Source organism: Rhineura floridana, chromosome 1 (genome assembly GCF_030035675.1).
Source record: "Rhineura floridana isolate rRhiFlo1 chromosome 1, rRhiFlo1.hap2, whole genome shotgun sequence".
NCBI classification, from domain to species: Eukaryota; Metazoa; Chordata; class Lepidosauria; order Squamata; family Rhineuridae; genus Rhineura; species Rhineura floridana.
Window position 1 is genome coordinate 23,497,411 of NC_084480.1, and position 19,311 is coordinate 23,516,721.

At 42.8% G+C, this 19,311-nt stretch overlaps 1 protein-coding gene across 8 annotated transcripts in view; it reads right to left on the reverse strand.

Moving 5' to 3' along the window:
- Window positions 1-19,311, reverse strand: part of PDZD2 (PDZ domain containing 2) — a 355,202-nt gene that overhangs the window by 53,883 nt on the left and 282,008 nt on the right. For all 8 annotated transcript variants that reach the window (XM_061615769.1, XM_061615750.1, XM_061615759.1 and 5 more), the window contains 6 exons: window positions 9,952-10,072; window positions 6,719-6,864; window positions 6,055-6,174; window positions 5,112-5,226; window positions 3,307-3,380; window positions 1,068-1,293 (listed from right to left, as the gene is read on the reverse strand). In XM_061615769.1, the coding sequence (XP_061471753.1) occupies window positions 1,068-1,293; window positions 3,307-3,380; window positions 5,112-5,226; window positions 6,055-6,174; window positions 6,719-6,864; window positions 9,952-10,072 (802 nt within the window). The remainder of the gene's footprint in view (window positions 1-1,067; window positions 1,294-3,306; window positions 3,381-5,111; window positions 5,227-6,054; window positions 6,175-6,718; window positions 6,865-9,951; window positions 10,073-19,311) is intronic.

The window sequence follows — 19,311 nt, forward strand, 5'->3', positions numbered from 1 at the left end:
CTTGCTTTTTGAGAGGAGTCTCCAAAGCAGCTCACAACTTTCATAAAGCCTACAATTCTGTTAGAACAATTTCTTTTAAAATTAAAATGATAAAAAGACCTATGCAGAGAACTTGGGGGGGGGGGGTAAGAGAGAAAGGGAACAGTTTGAAAAACAGGATTTTAAAATACTAAACTAAAAATAAAGAAAAAACAACAACCACCAAAAATAAACACAGACAAGCAAAAAAACCTCACCCATCCTTTCATGCATGCATAATTAGGGATATGCTAGAATTCCGCACAATTTGGATTTGGTACTGAATTTTCCATTAATTAGCTTGTTTTCTATCATCGCGGATCAGATTTTTATGTAGTGATTTAATATATTTATTATTATTATTATATTGGGTTGGGGAACCAGGAGCAGATCTGTGTATGAAAGGAGTGTGAAATCATTTCTCATTCTAAAAACAAATTCCTTGGCTGAGCATTAAGGATGTTGGAGAATTTTGACAAAAATGGAAAAGGAAGTGGAAATTGCTGTAGTGTGCATGATCGTCTATGGTCAGGAAAGGAAATGAGTCAAGTGAATACGATTGGTATGCATTCACATCATTGTTGGGGGGGCTACAGTCTGCAAATGATATATAATTAATGAGTTTTCTTTTTACGTTGAATTAATGTAAGTCACATAACCTACATTAAATAGCAGACAGTGAGACGAATAACTTAAGATTTGGCAGACATCAAACTGCAGCGGAACAGAAACAGTGCTGATTGTGAAGAATACAGGTCTGAACAAAAATTGCTACCTTCTTACATCCCTAAGAGGCACCGTCTTCCTTAATTCTAAGTGTAGTGAGATCCCCCGTGCCATCAATATGATATGGCTCTCGTTGGTGGTTAAAGTAAACATCAAAGTAGATCCATCACACCTGAAGTCTGGCTATCCCTGCTGTAAAGCACAGAAACAGCATCATTACTGTTCTTGGGTTTTCCCCTCCTAAAATGTTTCTTTGTTCCTCCACAACCTTTTGGGAAATTTGTTATTTTAATCGGATAAATAGTTAATACGTTTCTTCAAACCTTTATTGAGAGTCACTTCCATGACGATCCTGTCCTTGGGACCAGGCCCCTTACGACTGGAGGAGGGGACATCTCCATCTTCGCAGCCAGGTAAAAGAGGCCCTGCACTGGCAGTGGAGCTGGGGGAACTGGAGCGGCTCAGTAATATAGGAGTTGGGCATGGAGTAAGGCTTGGGCTGCGAAGGCTGGTCCGTACCGTGAGGGTCACCACACCTTTCTTCAGTTGCTAAAGAAGGACCAACAGAGTTTGTTGTTGTTGTTGTTGGTAGTAGTAGTAGTAGTAGTACACAACTAAATATCACTAATGTAAGAATGAGTTAATATGGCCAGCTGGGACAGGGAAATGTGGTTCCTTGCTCATTTAAATGCACCCCCCCGGGTGGAACTGAGGTTCAGCCTTGTAAAGGTCAGCTATAGATAATGAACAATATATTGCCATGTGGTGAACCAAAATTCAGATATGTGTGTATGTGATACACACACATACACTTCAGTTCACCACATGTTGATACACCTACAAAAAACCCCAGGAAGTTGTCTTATACCTGGTCAGACCATTGGTTTATCTAGCCCAGAACTGTCTACGCCGATGGTTCCCAAACTTCTTCCCCCCTCCACGGACCACTTGAAAATTGCTGAGAGTCTTGGCGGACCACTCTCTAATGATTTTTCTGCCTGTTGTACTACTTGTGCTGTGCCAGGTGCTGTATATTTTTAAATTACATTTTTATTGCTTCTTTTATTTCTTATGCTGTATGACAATTTGCACGCCATATAATTCAAAGGGTTATACAATAAAATACAGCGTAAGAAATAAAAGAAGGAAAAATGCATTATGAATATTTAACATGGAAATGCTGTGGACCACCTGAATGAAGCTCACAGACCACACTTTGGGAACCCCTGGTCTACTCCATACACCCAAGGAAGAAGCTCTCCAGGGTCCAGGCAGAAGACTTTCCCATTGCCTGCTACCAGGCCATTTTAACTGGCGATCCCAGGAATATTGAACACGCAACTTCCTGCACACAGAAAATGTGCTCCACCACTGAGGTATGGTTCCATCTTTACAAAGTAACCATGGAAGAACAATGGGGAAATCTGACATTTCTCTGTCAAAAGTGGTCATTGATTCCATCACTATTACTGCTGATTAAACACTTTTAGAAATTGTGATAGTGAGGGTTATCATGCCACTATCATGGCCCTGCCCCATGTGGCCTTGCCCCACCACACTAGCTGCCACTGCATTTGCATGCAGAAGCATACCTGCCACTCCTTGGCAGTGGCGGCTGGTGGCTCCATGTCAGCGGAGCAGTAGAATCAGCTCCAGATTTCAGACTGAACTTTCAAAACTCAGAGCGGATTCCACTGCCCCACTTACATGGAGCCACCATCGCTTCTTGCTTTTGCTGGCACCCATGCAGGCTAACTCCAAAAAGAAAGCTGCCACAGGGACCCTTTTCAACCTAGCGTTGCACATTATTCAAGCTTACGCCAATTTTTTCATGAACAAAAAGTTATCTCTACACAGTGGTGACTGGTGCCCATTGGGACTGTTGGGGCAGAAGGCAGGGACGCCAGCAGTAGGCAGAGCTAGAAGCAATGACAGGCAGAGCCCTCTAATTACAGTTTTGTCCCCATGCTTCTGCCTGCTGAGTTGTGCAATACTGAGACTGAGGAGGAGGAAACTGGCAAGCAAAGCCACCCTCTTGACTTGCTGCAAGTAAGAAGGCAGGGAGGCGGCCTGACTGAGTCTGGTAGGTCAGTGCCCCATTAGCCTAATGGACCAGTCTCCACTGGCTCTACAATGCAAAATGAATTCTTCTGATTTCACAAAACAGAAGTTTGCAACATATGCAGAACGACACAATGGTTATGCGGTAGCAATGCCTGCATTAAAATATGTCCACCTTGAGTTTTGTCCTGAAGCTCCAGAACCTTCTGGAAGGCAGTAGTGGATGGCGTGGCATGGTGGAGATGCTTACCTGCCTTCCCGGGAGGTGAGTAATTGCTGCTTACCAGGAGGGGGAGGAGAGGAGAGGCAGCAGCAAGGTGCAAATGCACCACTGGAGCCAGTCCAGTACTCCAGCTGGTGCATTTGCACTACACTGCCCTCCCCACCACCTCACACCTCCTGGGAACCAGCAGCAACTCATCTGATGGAAGGTCAGATAAGCGTTTCCACCCCACCGTGCCCTTTGCTAATGCTGGAAGTCCCTGCCTTCAGTTCTGTTACCTTAAATGTCTGAATGGCCTCCTGATGGGTCAGTCCTTGTAAGGATTCTCCATTAACTTCTAGGAGTTCATCTCCTGGGAACCAAAGGCAAGGCAAAATCGACATCAGCACTTACACAGGAGACAAAGTGCTTATTCTTAGAAATATGAGCAGGATTAGGCTTCTTGATGTGTTTCTGGTTTATTACTATCTTTAAAAAGTAAAGCTTTCCATTTCTTATCATCTGTACCCATTTTCTTTGTAGTTAATACAAAGAGGAATATAGCATAAGAGAGAATATGGCTTTTAACCTGGATATCTATTAGAACATATAAAATTGAAACATTTTACACTTTAGCCTAACTTAGCAGTTTTCAGCCTGGGTTCTGAAGAACTCGGGGATTCCTTAGAAGCTTAGCTGAAGTTCTTCAGTGAGAGTATTGGCAACGCTGGGCAAGTCTGTCCGGGGGGAAAAAAAGTGCCCTACTAAACTATCCCTAGAAGCTAAAATGATGAAACTGAGGTTATCATACTTTGGACACATAATGAAAAGACATGATTCACTAGAAAAGACAATGCTGGGGAAAACAGAAGGGAGTAGAAAAAGAGGAAGACCAAACAAGAGATGGATTGATTCCATAAAGGAAGCCACAGACCTGAACTTACAAGATCTGACAGATGCTATTGGAGGTCACTGATTCATAGAGTCACCATAAGTCATAATCGACTTGAAGGCACATAACAATAACAAACTTAATAGTCCCAATCTTTTCCTTTAGTGCACATCCCAAGTGGAACGCTGTATGTGTTCTAAGGAGCACTACCAGTTCACCCAGAGTGTCAGTCAATGGCTGGCCAGCACCATGCATAAATTGAGTGTGAGCTCTTGAATGTGGCCCAGAATCCTACTAATGTGCAGAGGTTCTGTGGTAGCTGCTCAGGATGTGCTTGGAGGACTAGTTTGTGTGCAAAGCATTACCTGAAGGTAGAAAGTTTGAAAGCCACTTGTCCAACGTAATGGCCCAGTTTTGACAATTGTATCTTGGCTCAATAAGCCAAGCTTTGTGCAGTGTACAAAGTTCCTTCCCTCCTTCCTTTCTAGCATGCAGCAGTCAAAACAAAAAGTCTCCAATTAACCTTAGTTTACCATTTAATCCAAATCAGGAAACTATAGTTCCCAGGTTCAGAACAACCCAGGATCTTAAAACAGTATCTGAAGTTGGTTTAAGATCCTGGCTTGTTCTGAACCTGGTAACCAATGTTTCCTGATTTGGATGAAATAGAAAACTATGGTTAAGCAGAGACATTTTGGTTGCATCATTGTTTTAACATTGTAACAATGTTGTATCATTTAAATATATACATATTGTTGAAGTGGTTTTAATGTATTTTCATTTCTGTCTTTGTAAACTGTTTAGAGATTTCACTGTAATTGTAAGCAGCATAAATATATAAAATAAATGTTTAGTGCCCACTTATTTCATAATATTTCAGATGTTTCTGCCTCCTCCCACCGTTATCCACTTTGCCAGCCACTCCAGAAGGATGACAGGTGAATGAGGGGGGCTGTGTACCACCAGGCTGCAAATGTGCAGTGCCCAGCTTCCACTCACCACCACCCTTTCCTCTGCTCCTGGCAAGATTTGGGGTGATGGTGGAGAAAGTCTGTGCACACTGCACAGCTGGACCACGAAATTCTTACTGCCCATTTCCATGCTTGGCTGCAGGAAAAGATCGGACAAGGGCAATATGGGCCACGACCTCCCTCCCTGCGCCTGACTTGGCGAGGAACTGGACTGGCAGAAATCTCTTACATGCCACAATACCTTCTTTCAGTCTGCCATCGGCAGCTGCAGCCCCATTTGGGAAAATCGTCTTCACAAAAATGCCCATGCGTCCCCGAGCAGAATCTTGCCCTCCCACGATGCTGAATCCAAGACCCTGCAGAGTATGGGAGGAAGGTGGAGCGAGGAGTGAAAAATGAAACATAAATCAATCTTAACCCTATGAGAAAAAGTGGGAACAAGATGATCAGCTAGATAAAGTATCCAATACGAAAACTGAAGCAACATCAAACAGTGGCTGTGAAACTGTTTACCACTTAGTTTTTCTTTTTTTGTTTTAGAAAACATTTTTATTGATATTTTCAAAATGCCTACGATGCAGCGCATGTACAACAAAACAGTGAACAAGAAACTATAACACACTCCAGAGCAACACAACACTGACAGAACGAACCTGGATTGAAAAGGAGTTAAGATAATCTGCTTCTTCCAACTATGCCTGTAGTTGAACTGCCACCACCCTCTTAAGCACCTGGCCTAAGATGGGAATGTTAGTACTGGGTGGTAGTTGCTAAATATTTCTTGCTTCAGGGAGGTCCTCTTAAGGAGAGAGTACAATACTGGCTCTTTAAGGGTCTATGGGACCTCCCCTTTCTGTAATAAGGTGTTCACTATTTTAACTATTCCCTGGGCCCAGCCAGTTATCCCCTCTCTGACTCACTCTAATAAGCCATATACACACACATGCTATTTAGAAACAAAAGTTTGCTTTTGTTTAAAGTTCCTGTTTGTACTTAATATAAATTAGCATAAGACAGAATATGACTTTTAACTGTGAATATTTAATGTGGATTTTTACAGAAATGTATTCCCTCCTTTTGGGAGAAAGGGTGGGATATACATTTAATAAACAATAATAATAAATAATAGTACATTTAAAATTGACCGGCGCTAGCTACATATGTCCATATGAAAATGATCTTACCTTCCCCTGCCCCTTCATCAGGACAATGTTGGAAATAATAGATGGCTGAGTTAGTCGCCAGGGATACTCGACCTGAGCAGCACTTAAAGAGCGGGTGGATTTCTTAAAAATATGGTACTCCTAGGCAAATAAGACAATCACGATAATTAGGCCTCAACTGTTTTGTTGTATTTCGTTCACCCAAAAGAGGCATTCTTTGTTGTAATGTTTGCTGTTCCACTTCCCAAACATTGGGCAATTTTATATGTCTCACCTTTACTGAATTTATTTACTTAAATTATATAATTTAAAACGTCAAACTTCAGACCAGTAAATGTAAAACTGGAAGACAAACAATAGCAAAATAGAATAATCAAATAAGTAGGGTAGTGCCAGCAAAGTAAAAAAATAAAATAAATTGGTAGCAATCAATAAAAAGATGAGAGTCTGTAACTGGGGTGGCAGAAAACCAACAAATAGAAAATTGGCTGATTCCACAATCCTTTTGTTTCTCCTCTCCCACTCACGTACCCACTATCATATGCACATACTTTTCTTCTCCTTTTTTGGAGGTGGGAGGGGGTTACCTTCCCCCCCCAACCCACAATAATGAACAAGGCTAAAATTGTGACTAACGTGGGGATTCCTTGGTCATTTCAACTCAGTAAATTGTGTGCTCCCTCACCTGTCTGGTTCCTGTGTCCAGATGCTGTGGGAGAGAATGCTTTCTCCCTCCCCGGGAATATTTCATTGCTATTTCATAATTCACATCTCCATTTTCCACTGTCAACTCATCATCTTCTCCCACGGATTCTAACCGAGTTGCCGCCCCTGAGGGATAACCCAGAGATACCATTTATTACACATATATCAAAGCATCTTTTAACATCTTTCAGTTGTGATGGAATCAGGTACATTACTTTTAACATTTGTATGCACATTCAGAAGTGATTGATGGGTAAATTTCCTAAATCATATAAACAAATGATGATAAATTTTATCTTCACACACACAGAGAGAGAGAGAGAGAGAGAGAGAGAGCAATAATTCATCATGGAAGCAAGAAATGCATGCTGCCATTCTCAAAACGCAGCAGAGTCTTAATATTTAGAAACTGGTGAATGTAAAGGGTTGCATCCCAAATTAGTATCAACAAAATGTGCGGTATACAGCTTAAAAGATTTTGGATCTCATATCTTGAGTTTCAGTCTGACAAAACCAGTTTAGACTCTCTCCAGGGACTCAGAGATTTTGCCCATCACCTGTGACCTGATACTGATATTATTATTATTATTATTATTGCCCACACTTCACCTGTAGGTCCCAGGGCAGGATATAAAAAATGAAAATACAGTATGAAAAACAATTTAAACACATTACAATCACAAGAATGGAATGGGTCCTGAAAACATACATCTCAAGCACCAAAGGCCAGGGTAAAGAGGTCCGTTTTCAGCATTTGGAGATAGTGGTACAACAAAGATTCTGGATGCACCTTTGTAGGCAGGGAATTCTACAACTTAGGGGATGCCACAGAGAAAGCTGACTCCTGGCCACCATCCCCTGAACAACTGAGGATGGCAGAACTATCAGGAAGGCCCCCTCTGTTGATCTTAACACCCAAGAGGGTCTGTAGGGAAGGTGATAGTTTCAGATATTTGGGGCCTAACTTGTTTAGGGCTTTAAACACTAACATGAGCACCGTGAACTGGGCTTGGAGATGAACTAGCAACCAGTGCAACTGTTTTAAAACAGGAGTTAAGATCTAAAGTTCAAAATCAACCGTAACAGATGCAAATGTGTCTTACACAAAGTTAGGGTATGTGGTCATTACAATTACAATTTATACAAGATTTTTAAAGGTTTTTTAATACAAACAATAACAAACACTAATTCATACATATGAAATTTTTTAAAAAACAAAATTGTCTCCTGAATCAAAAGTGTGTAAGTCTTTAGTCCATACTAATGAATGAATACACACTTCTACTACAGTGCTTTTATAAAAGCTGCTGGTTATCTTGCTTGTAGATTTTAAATATATGCATCTTGCTTCATTGAGGCACAGATTTAAAATCTACAAGCAAGATAACCAGCAGCTTTTATAAAAGCACTATAGTAGAAGTGTGTATTCATTCATTAGTATGGACTAAAGACTTACGCACTTTTGATTCAGGAGACAATTTTGTTTTTAAAAAAATTTCATATGTATGAATTAGTGTTTGTTATTGTTTGTATTAAAAAACCTTTAAAAATCTTGTATAAATTGTAATTGTAATTAAAACAGGAGTTATACGAGTTCTAAAAGTAACCTCAGGTAGCAATGTAGCCACTGCATTTTGGATCAGTTGAAGTTTCTGTGTCATCTTCAAGGGCAGCCCCACGTACAGCACATTGCAATAATCCAGTCTGGAAGTTACCAGAGCATGGAGTACTATTGTCAAGTCATTGCTGTCAGAAAGGGGTCATAGCTGATGGACCAGCCAGAGCTGGAAATAGGCACCCCTAGCCACTGAGGCCACCTGAGGCTACAGTGACAATGTTGAATCCAGGAGTACCCTCAAGCTATGAACCTGCTCCTTCCAGGGGAGTGCAACCCAGTCCAGAACAGATCGTCTTTCCATCTGATGGTCTCAAAAACTCAGAACTCATAACACCTTTGTCTTTTCAGGATTCAACTTTGGTTTGTTGTCCAATATCCAGCCCATCACTGCCTCCAGACACCTGTCTAGCACCTCAACCACCTTTCCCGATTCAGATGGAACACTGAGACAGAGCTGTGTGTCATCTGCATATTGGTGATGCTTCACTCCCAAACTCTTTACAACCGTTCCCAGCAGCTTCATATATATGTTAAATAGCATGGGGGACAAGATAGAACCCTGTGAGACACTCGGGAAAGCTCACATGGTGTTGAACAGAAGCCTCCCATAACGTCCTTAGAGGTAGGAGCAGAACCACTGAAGTACAGTGACCCCAACCTGTATCCCTCTGAGCTGCTCCAGAAGAATACCATGGTCAACAGTATCAAAAACTGATGAGAGATCAAGAAGAACAAGCATGGTTGCACTCCCACCTCATCTCTCTTTCAACACATGTCATCAACCAGGGCGACCAAGGCAATTGCAGTGCCATGACTTGGTCCTAAAGCCAGACTGAAATGGACCAGATATTCAGTCTCCTCCAAGGATGCCTTAAGTTGGACCACCACTACCTTCTTGAGCACTTTGCCCCAAAAAGGGATATTTGCCACTGGATGGTAGTTATTTAATACTACTGGTTCCAAGGAGGTCTTCTTAAGAAGGGGATACACCACCACCTCATTTTAGCTGAAGATGCTGAGGACTGAACCTGGAACATTCTGCATGCAAAGCACGTGCTCTGCCTCTGAGTTCTGCTCCCTCCCCTGATGCAAATGAGCTGGTGGATGAGGCCAAACGTATTTATTTATTTATTTAATTTAATTTATATACCGCCCTAAGCCAAAAAGGCTCTCTGGGCGGTGTACATAAAAGATAAAACAAGCAAAATATATAAATACAGTAAATATAACAGAATCAAAAGTCAAAACAACAAACAACAACAACCAAGCAACATCAAAATATAACAATAAGATACTGTTTAAAATACACGATAAAAACAATTATTAAGATACATTTTAAAATGCCTGGGAGTATAAAAAGGTTTTCACCTGGCGCCGAAAAGATAGCAGCGTCGGCGCCAGGCGTACCTCATCAGGGAGACTATTCCACAATTCGGGGGCCACCACCGAGAAGGCCCTAGTTCTGGTCACCACCCTCCGAGCTTCTCGATGGGATGGCACTCGGAGGAGGGCCTTAGATGTTGAGCGCAGCCTTTCTTAACTCTTCAACGTGCTCTACAATATTTTATTCAACCACTGGATGCGATTAACAGTACCTTGGGATCGGCTCCTGTACTTCAATATACCGCCTCCCAGAGTTGGACTCTGACAGTTTTCTTTGGATCCCTCTGTATCAACAGCATCTGGAGACTTATCTGGCTCTGTTGGATCTGTCACCTGAAAGACAAAGACAAGGAAAAGGAAAGTGTTTAAGAACCTAGCCACATTATTGGAATATGTCATCATTTCCACAGGTGAATGAACCATTATCCTAAGGAAGCTACAAACTAGGACCCCAGGCAAAATGGGACCTCTTGCTGTGGCATAATTGTGCAGAGGTTTGCAACTGTGAAAAGTATCTACCTATCTTTGTTCTCACACTGGGCTTTGGCAATTTAGAACCCAGGAATTCACTCCAAGATTACAGAAGCAGCTGCATCCCTCCCCAAATGGGAAAATTATAAATACTGGGAGCTTCATCAGCGTGAGGAGCAACATATTCTCTGTACTTCAGATGAGTCTATGGTCAAGCCAAGGTGAGGTATACAGCAATGATTAAAACTGTTGGCACATGAATATGTGACTGCATTTATGTAAGTCAACTTCTGTGAATGATGACTGGGTGAGAAACAGCAGTGGCATTTTATCCTCATCCACAGCCTCAACTTGTGCTTTGGACCGCAAGAGGTTATGCCCCAAGAGCACCTACATTTTTGGCCTTTTCACAGGTCTTTTCTACAGACTGCTATTCCTTAAATAGAGCTATATACTCTAGGACTGGGTCTCTACGCTGCCCTCCTCTGGACACATTCCAGTTTATCGATGTCCTTCTTAAACTGTGCTATCATTCCTCTGTAACTCTTAGAAAGCAGCAACTTTCTAAGAGTTTGGTTCTGCTACTCCTAAAGGGTTTGCCCAACTACTGTTTCACACATTTCTTTCTCCTCCATGGTAGATGGATTAATTGCTTTCTACTACATTAAGTGTGGCATGAATGGTTTTCCTGCACTGTGAAAATTGAATTGTGCTGATGACACATGTTGCACTGCCAGTGCTATGGGCTTGTGGCAGGAATAAACTATGCACACTATACTCCACAAATTACAAAACTTTAAAAAGTTTTTAATTGAATTAGACTTGTATGCTGCCCTTCAGTTAAACACTTCCAGTTTGATCTTAACTCGATCTCAGTTGGGCAGAAGGTTCATGCGAGGAGGGAATACTTCTGTTTAGATCACGACAAGAGAATTTTCCAGTGGAGTCGCAAACAGCGGGACCTAAGTTCAAATCTTGGCTTAGGTGCAGGCTAAACCACACTTGACAGGACGTTCTGAAAAAAAATTAAGCTCAGTAGTAGAGCATTTGGTTTGCATGCAGAAGGTCTCAAGCTCAATCCTCGCCACCTCTAGGTAGGGTTTGGAGAAAAGCCAGCCTGAAATCCGGGACAGTTGCTGCCAGGTGGACCAATGGTCTTACTCGGTATAAGGTTCTTGTTGTTACATGCCTTCGAATATGACTTACGGCAACCCTATGAATCTTTTTTGGATACATTCATAGGGTTTTCATGGTAAGAGGTATTCAGAGGTGGTTTACCATTGCCTTCCTCTAAGTCTACGGCACCCGGTATTCCCAGGCGGTCTCTCATCCAAGTACTAACCAGGCCTGACCCTGCTGATCTCGAGATCAGACGAGATTGGGCGTGTTCAGGGCAAGTATGGCCATAAGTGGGTATAAGGTAGCTTCCACCAAAGTGGTGAGTAGGGAGAAAGACAATTCACTCAGAGCAACGGCTCCAGTAAAGAGGTTAGTTAACTCTTTGCCCACATATGCACCATTTTCCTGATTAAAATCCCTCCTCTGGGGAGCTGCTCCTGCAGGTCAAAAAAGAGAGCTATGCATGTTGTTAGCAGGGCAGCTTAGAGGCAGAGCCCATACTTTGCATAGAAGAAGTCCCACCTTTGATCTCTGGCATGTCCAGGTAGGCTTGGAAAGCCCTCTGTCCAAAACCCAGGATAGCCACTACCAGTCAGTGAAGCACAGTACTGAGACAGATGAACCAACTTGGTATACTATATCAAGGATCAGAAGGGAAGACCCTTCTCTTCGTCCTCTGGCAGAATTATGTTTGAGTGGGACAAGGGAGAGGACCTTCTTAGTAGCTTTCAAATCCTGAAAGAACCTATATCTTAGGAGACAGATCCTACGAGAAGGAAGCCCATAGAAAGCTAGTGTTCAACACCACCCTAGCAGGAAAGCTTCAGGGGACACTGTAAACAAGGCTAAATTCCAGTCGGAGAGAAGGGGGAAAAGGAAACTCCACCTACACATACAGGGAGAGAGTCAGCTCAGTCCTTGCTAAAAAGGGCAGCTTCAGCCTTCCTGAAACACAACCACAAGCTCTGTTTCCCTAGGTTAAAGAAAGGTCAGGCTGTTCTAGGTGGGAAAACAACAAACACAAAAGACTTGCCTGGAAGGCGCAGCCCCTTGATTAGATTAAAAGCAGCCAAAAGCTTAAACAGCCCCGCCCCTCGCTCAGGAAGGAAGGAAGCCTGAGAGAATACTAAAGAGTTAAGCCCCAGCTGATAGCCATCAGCCTCAAGTAACACATCATTGGCTGGCAGCAGTAGCTGGGAGGAACCAGCCACACATATAAAGTCAGAGCACCCTAGCGAGGGAGCCTGCTCCACGAGCTAGAGGGAGCCCCAGCTGACAAAGCATCAAGGCGAGTTAAGCAGCAGAGCGAGTTCGGCAGCAGGGCGAGGAGGCCAGGGCCTCCCACTCTGCCCGTCTGTTCCCTGACCTCAACTATACCGCAGTCTCCAACCCATTGACGTAATAAACCTTAAACAAAACTATGCAGGTAAGAAGCCAGCAGGGGTGTGGGGGCTTTCCAGTGTTTTGCACCGCCTGCAGCATGTACGACTATCTGCCTGTTGGACAGAAGTCGTGGGTATGCTCTCGGTGCAATGAGCTCCTGGCTCTCCGGGAGCGACTTCATTTCCTTGAGGCCAAGGTGGCGGACCTGGAAAAGCTGAGAGAGGCAGAGAGGTGTGTGGAGGAGGCCTTCAGGGACGTTATAGCTGTGTCCCACTCCAACGATGATAGCTCTCCTGCTATCATGGAGAACGATGGTCTCGGGAAAGGAGAGCATCCAGCTGAGGAAGAGGGAAACGATCCCTTAGAAGGGACCAATTCCTTGGGGGATGAGCAGCTATCCTCTCGTGCCGAGGATATATCTCCAGGGGGTGGAGGGATCCTTGTAGTGGGTGATTCGATCATTAGGAACATAGACAGTGGGGTGTGTGATGGGCGCGTAGACTGCAAGGTGTTTTGCCTGCCTGGTGCGAAGGTTGCGGATATCGCTCGTCGTTTAGATAGTTTGGTAGACAGTGCTGGGAAGGAGTCAGTGGTCGTGGTGCACGTTGGCACCAACGACATGGGGAAATGCAGCCGTGAGGTCCTGGAAGCAAAATTTAGGTTGCTAGGTAGGATGCTGAAAGCCAGGACCTCCAAGGTGGCTTTCTCTGAAATGCTACCAGTTCCACACGCAGGACCAGCCAGACAGGCCCAGCTTCGCAGTCTCAATGCGTGGATGAGACGATGGTGTCGGGTGGAAGGGTTCGGATTTGTTAGGCACTGGGGAACATTCTGGGACAAGCCGGGCCTGTACAAAAGGGACGGGCTCCACTTGAACCAGAATGGAACCAGACTACTGGCACTTAAAATTAAAAAGGTAGCAGAGCAGCTTTTAAACTGACTGAGGGGGGAAACCCGACAGGAGCTGAGAAAGGTCCGGTTCGGAATAAACCTCCCCCCTGGGATAAAAACCAAAGAAATGATGAAATTTTAAAAGGGGTAGGCCTAGAAGTAGGCATTGTGAGAGCAGGGGCACAGGATATAAATTCAGAAGAGCAAAATTACCACAGGCCTAACCACAAGTGCCAAAGACACTTGAAGAGAGACACTGCTTACAAGTGCCTGTACGCTAATGCTAGGAGCCTCCAAACCAAGATGGGAGAACTGGAGTGCTTGGTCTTAGAGAAGAGCATTGATATAGTGAGCATAACCGAGACCTGGTGGAATGGAGAAAACCAGTGGGATACGGTTATCCCTGGATATAAACTATATCGGAAGGACAGGGAAGGACGTATTGGTGGCGGAGTCGCTCTATACGTGAAAGAAGGCATTGAATCCAGCAAGCTCGAAACCCCAAAAGAGGCAGACTCCTCCACAGAATCGTTGTGGGTGGTGATACCGTGCCCCAGGAGGGACTTAATACTGGGAACGATCTATCGTCCCCCTGATCAAAATGCTCAGGGAGACCTTGAGATGAGATATGAAATTGAGGAAGCATCCAAACTAGGAAATGTGGTAGTAATGGGTGACTTCAACTACCCGGACATAGACTGGCTGCATATGTGTTCCAGTCATGACAAAGAAGCAAAGTTTCTAGATATTCTAAATGACTATTCCCTAGACCAGTTGGTCATGGAACCGACCAGAGGGACGGCAACCCTGGACTTAATCCTCAGTGGGGACCGGGACCTGGTGCGAGATGTAAGTGTTGTTGAACCGATTGGGAGCAGTGACCACAGTGCTATTAAATTAAACATACATGTAACTGGCCAATTGCCAAGAAAATCCAACACGGTCACATTTGACTTCAAAAGAGGAAACTTCACAAAAATGAGGGCATTGGTAAAAAGAAAGCTGAAAAACAAAGTCCAGAGGGTCACATCACTCGAAAATGCTTGGAAGTTGTTTAAAAACACTATATTAGAAGCTCAACTGGAGTGCATACCGCAGATCAGAAAAGGTACCGCCAGGGCCAAGAAGATGCCAGCATGGTTAACGAGCAAAGTCAAGGAAGCTCTTAGAGGCAAAAAGTCTTCCTTCAGAAAATGGAAGTCTTGTCCGAATGAAGAAAATAAAAAAGAACGCAAAGTCTGGCAAAAGAAATGCAAGAAGACAATAAGGGATGCTAAAAAAGAATTTGAGGAGCACATTGCTAAGAACATAAAAACCAACAACAAAAAATTCTATAAATACATTCAAAGCAGGAGACCATCTAGGGAGACAATTGGACCCTTGGATGATAAGGGAGTCAAAGGTGTACTAAAGAACGATAAGGAGATTGCAGAGAAGCTAAATAAATTCTTTGCATCTGTCTTCACAGTGGAAGATATAGGGCAGATCCCTGAACCTGAACTAACATTTGCAGGAAGGGATTCTGAGGAACTAAGACAAATAGTGGTAACGAGAGAGGAAGTTCTAAGCTTAATGGACAATATAAAAACTGACAAATCACCGGGCCCGGATGGCATCCACCCGAGAGTTCTCAAAGAGCTCAAAGGTGAAATTGCTGATCTGCTAACTAAAATATGTAACTTGTCCCTTGGGTCCTCCTCCGTGCCTGAGGACTGGAAAGTGGCAAATGTAACGCCAATCTTCAAAAAGGGATCCAGAGGGGATCCCGGAAATTACAGGCCAGTTAGCTTAACTTCTGTCCCTGGAAAACTGGTAGAAAGTATTATTAAAGCTAGATTAACTAAGCACATAGAAGAACAAGCCTTGCTGAAGCAGAGCCAGCATGGCTTCTGCAAGGGAAGGTCCTGTCTCAGTAACCTATTAGAATTCTTTGAGAGTGTCAACAAGCATATAGATAGAGGTGATCCAGTGGATAGAGTGTACTTAGACTTTCAAAAAGCGTTTGACAAGGTACCTCACCAAAGGCTTCTGAGGAAGCTTAGCAGTCATGGAATAAGAGGAGAGGTCCTCTTGTGGATAAGAAATTGGTTAAGAAGCAGAAAGCAGAGAGTAGGAATAAACGGACAGTTCTCCCAATGGAGGGCTGTAGAAAGTGGAGTCCCTCAAGGATCGGTATTGGGACCTGTACTTTTCAACTTGTTCATTAATGACCTAGAATTAGGAGTGAGCAGTGAAGTGGCCAAGTTTGCTGACGACACTAAATTGTTCAGGGTTGTTAAAACAAAAAGGGATTGCGAAGAGCTCCAAAAAGACCTCTCCAAACTGAGTGAATGGGCGGAAAAATGGCAAATGCAATTCAATATAAACAAGTGTAAAATTATGCATATTGGAGCAAAAAATCTGAATTTCACATATACGCTCATGGGGTCTGAACTGGCGGTGACCGACCAGGAGAGAGACCTCGGGGTTGTAGTGGACAGCACGATGAAAATGTCGACCCAGTGTGCGGCAGCTGTGAAAAAGGCAAATTCCATGCTAGCAATAATTAGGAAAGGTATTGAAAATAAAACAGCCGATATCATAATGCCGTTGTATAAATCTATGGTGCGGCTGCATTTGGAATACTGTGTACAGTTCTGGTCGCCTCATCTCAAAAAGGATATTCTAGAGTTGGAAAAGGTTCAGAAGAGGGCAACCAGAATGATCAAGGGGATGGAGCGACTCCCTTACGAGGAAAGGTTGCAGCATTTGGGGCTTTTTAGTTTAGAGAAAAGGCGGGTCAGAGGAGACATGATAGAAGTGTATAAAATTATGCATGGCATTGAGAAAGTGGATAGAGAAAAGTTCTTCTCCTTCTCTCATAATACTAGAACTCGTGGACATTCAAAGAAGCTGAATGTTGGAAGATTCAGGACAGACAAAAGGAAGTACTTCTTTACTCAGCGCATAGTTAAACTATGGAATTTGCTCCCACAAGATGCAGTAATGGCCACCAGCTTGGATGGCTTTAAAAGAAGATTAGACAAATTCATGGAGGACAGGGCTATCAATGGCTACTAGCCATGATGGCTGTGCTCTGCCACCCTAGTCAGAGGCAGCATGCTTCTGAAAACCAGTTGCCGGAAGCCTCAGGAGGGGAGAGTGTTCTTGCACTCGGGTCCTGCTTGCGGGCTTCCCCCAGGCACCTGGTTGGCCACTGTGAGAACAGGATGCTGGACTAGATGGGCCACTGGCCTGATCCAGCAGGCTCTTCTTATGTTCTTATGTTCTTAGCTGCACCCAGACTATAGTATGGCTTGCCCTGCAAAGTGCGGTTGGCTTGCTGTCCTGATGTCAACCGCCCATGGTTGAAGACTGCACGATACTAGCAAATTTTGCAGTATGTGATAGATAACATTTTTATGTTTTGATATTAAATGAGTGTTTTATATTGTTCTTATAAAACATACCATTTTTTAAATTTTGTAAAATGCCCGAGTGGTGCTTTTGCACCTGAAGGGTGGGATAAAAATGTTTTAATAAAATAACTACAAGGCAGCTTCCCAGATTCCAAATTTGTGCTTGTCTCTCTCCCCTCCCTTACAACTCATCTAATTCTTAGTAAATTTGGGGGTACAGACCCAAGGATCTCTGCCTCAAGCCAAACCTTCCCTCCAAACTGCTTTTAAGGTTTTGGGGGGAGTATGAGTGGGGGAGGGGAATACACACGGGATACTTCCACAATATGTTATTATTTACTGAACAGATGTATAGACCACTTATTATCCACAGATCTCAAAATGATTTACAATTTTAAAAATCAAAATTCATAATCAAGACACATAAAGATACAATAAGTACCTTGCCTCAGTCCAAATCCTTCCACCAGGCTGTTTTAAGGGTTTTTTTGGGAGGAGGGTTACCTGGGGAAGTTTCCACAATATTGAATTATTTATTCAATGTTAGTCCTACTCAGAGAAGACCCATTGATGTTAATGACATGATTAACTCAGGTTCTTTCTTTTCCCTTTTTTTTAAATGACATTGCTATTTTCAAAAATCAATTAAAAATTAGCTTCATTAATTTCAATGGGTCTATTATAAGGAGGACTTAGCTGAATACAGCCCTTAGTTGATTTATAGATTGCTTACTATTCACAGCTCTCAAAGTCATTTACAATAAAGAAAAATTAATGATCAAGTTACATAAATATACAATAATCACAGTTTCAAATTATTTATATAAAGAAAAACCAAATTCATAATCAAGTTACAAAAATATACAATAATCAGAGTTTCCATTTATTTATATAAAGAAAAACCCAAATTCATAAATGCACAATATCCATATCCATAATAACCTTATATAAATAAGTTCAGAAAAAATTACTAGGCAGCATGACACAAACACCCAACCAACATACCTGACTTAAAAGAATTTGTTTTTTCCCCTTCTTTCTTTCTTTGGTATAAATTACATTATAGCATTATAGTGTTATAGCACTAAACCCAGGGGTGTAGTTGTCCAGGGTCATGGGGGGTCACAGACCCCTTACTTTTGGGGGATCAGGGTCCCAGAAGGATCCCTTTGTACAAGCCAATCAGGATGAAAGAGGAGCATGTTAGCCACTGAGAAGAGTCTTCTCATTAACCCCTGGTTACTAGAATGGCTATGAACAGAAGGGTTTTTTTTTAAAAAAAGTTTTTAAAAACTTGACATTATTGTAGTATAGTGTTATAGCACCAAAATAAATTACCATTATAGCAGTGTGGTGTTATTGTGCTATACCTCTCCTTTGTCATATGTAAATGTTTTCATGATAACTAAACAATTATTTTTTTGAAAAATAAATGGGGGTCATAAAATAGGACCCATTTCAAGGGTTATAGTGAATACTGAACTTTACATGTTCCCTCCCTCAACACCTATGTTATGCACACTGGTCTAGATGGAGCATAGCAAGATGTGCACCAGAAAAAGCACAATCCTCCAAATAGTGTAGAAAGTCAATTGCAATTCTGCTTGTAACTTGCAATGGAAGAGCAACGATTGGGTAATGCTAGGAGCCACTCAGATGGAAGCGGCCTAGGAGATCAAATCACGGCTCTCCCACATCCCATGTAGGACACTATAATACCGGGATAATAATTCTGTCCTATTGTACAGAGTGGGACACAATTTACTAAACGTTAAATACCTTGAATGTTCTGAAGTGTGATATTTATTTATTGAAACAAATTCTTCTCTACCCAATTTCCCAAAGGAATTCAAGGTGGTTAACTAATCAGAAAGTAACAGTATAAAAACAAATAGCCATCCCCAGATTAAACCCAATCACAAAATTAGAGTATAAACAGAAAGACTAGAACAGAATTCACAAAATTCAAAATTCCAAACCAGTCATAAAGAACACTAACGTTAGACAACAGAAAGATCATGCGGTCAAAAGGCCTTTTCAAAAAGTCAGGTCTTCACTGACCGCCTGCAGGAATATAATGATGGGGTCTGATGCAATTCACTCAGCAAGGCACTCCAGAAGACTGGCACCACGACAGACAACACTCTCGCCCTGAGTGACACCAGCCTTGCCTTACATGGCCAGTACACTGTTTCAGTGGTGGCTGGTGCCCATAGGGACTGGTAGGGTAGAAGGCGAGGACACCAACAGCAAGTGGACCCAGAACCAATGACATTAAGAGGAGGAAGTTGACAGGCACAGCCACCCCCT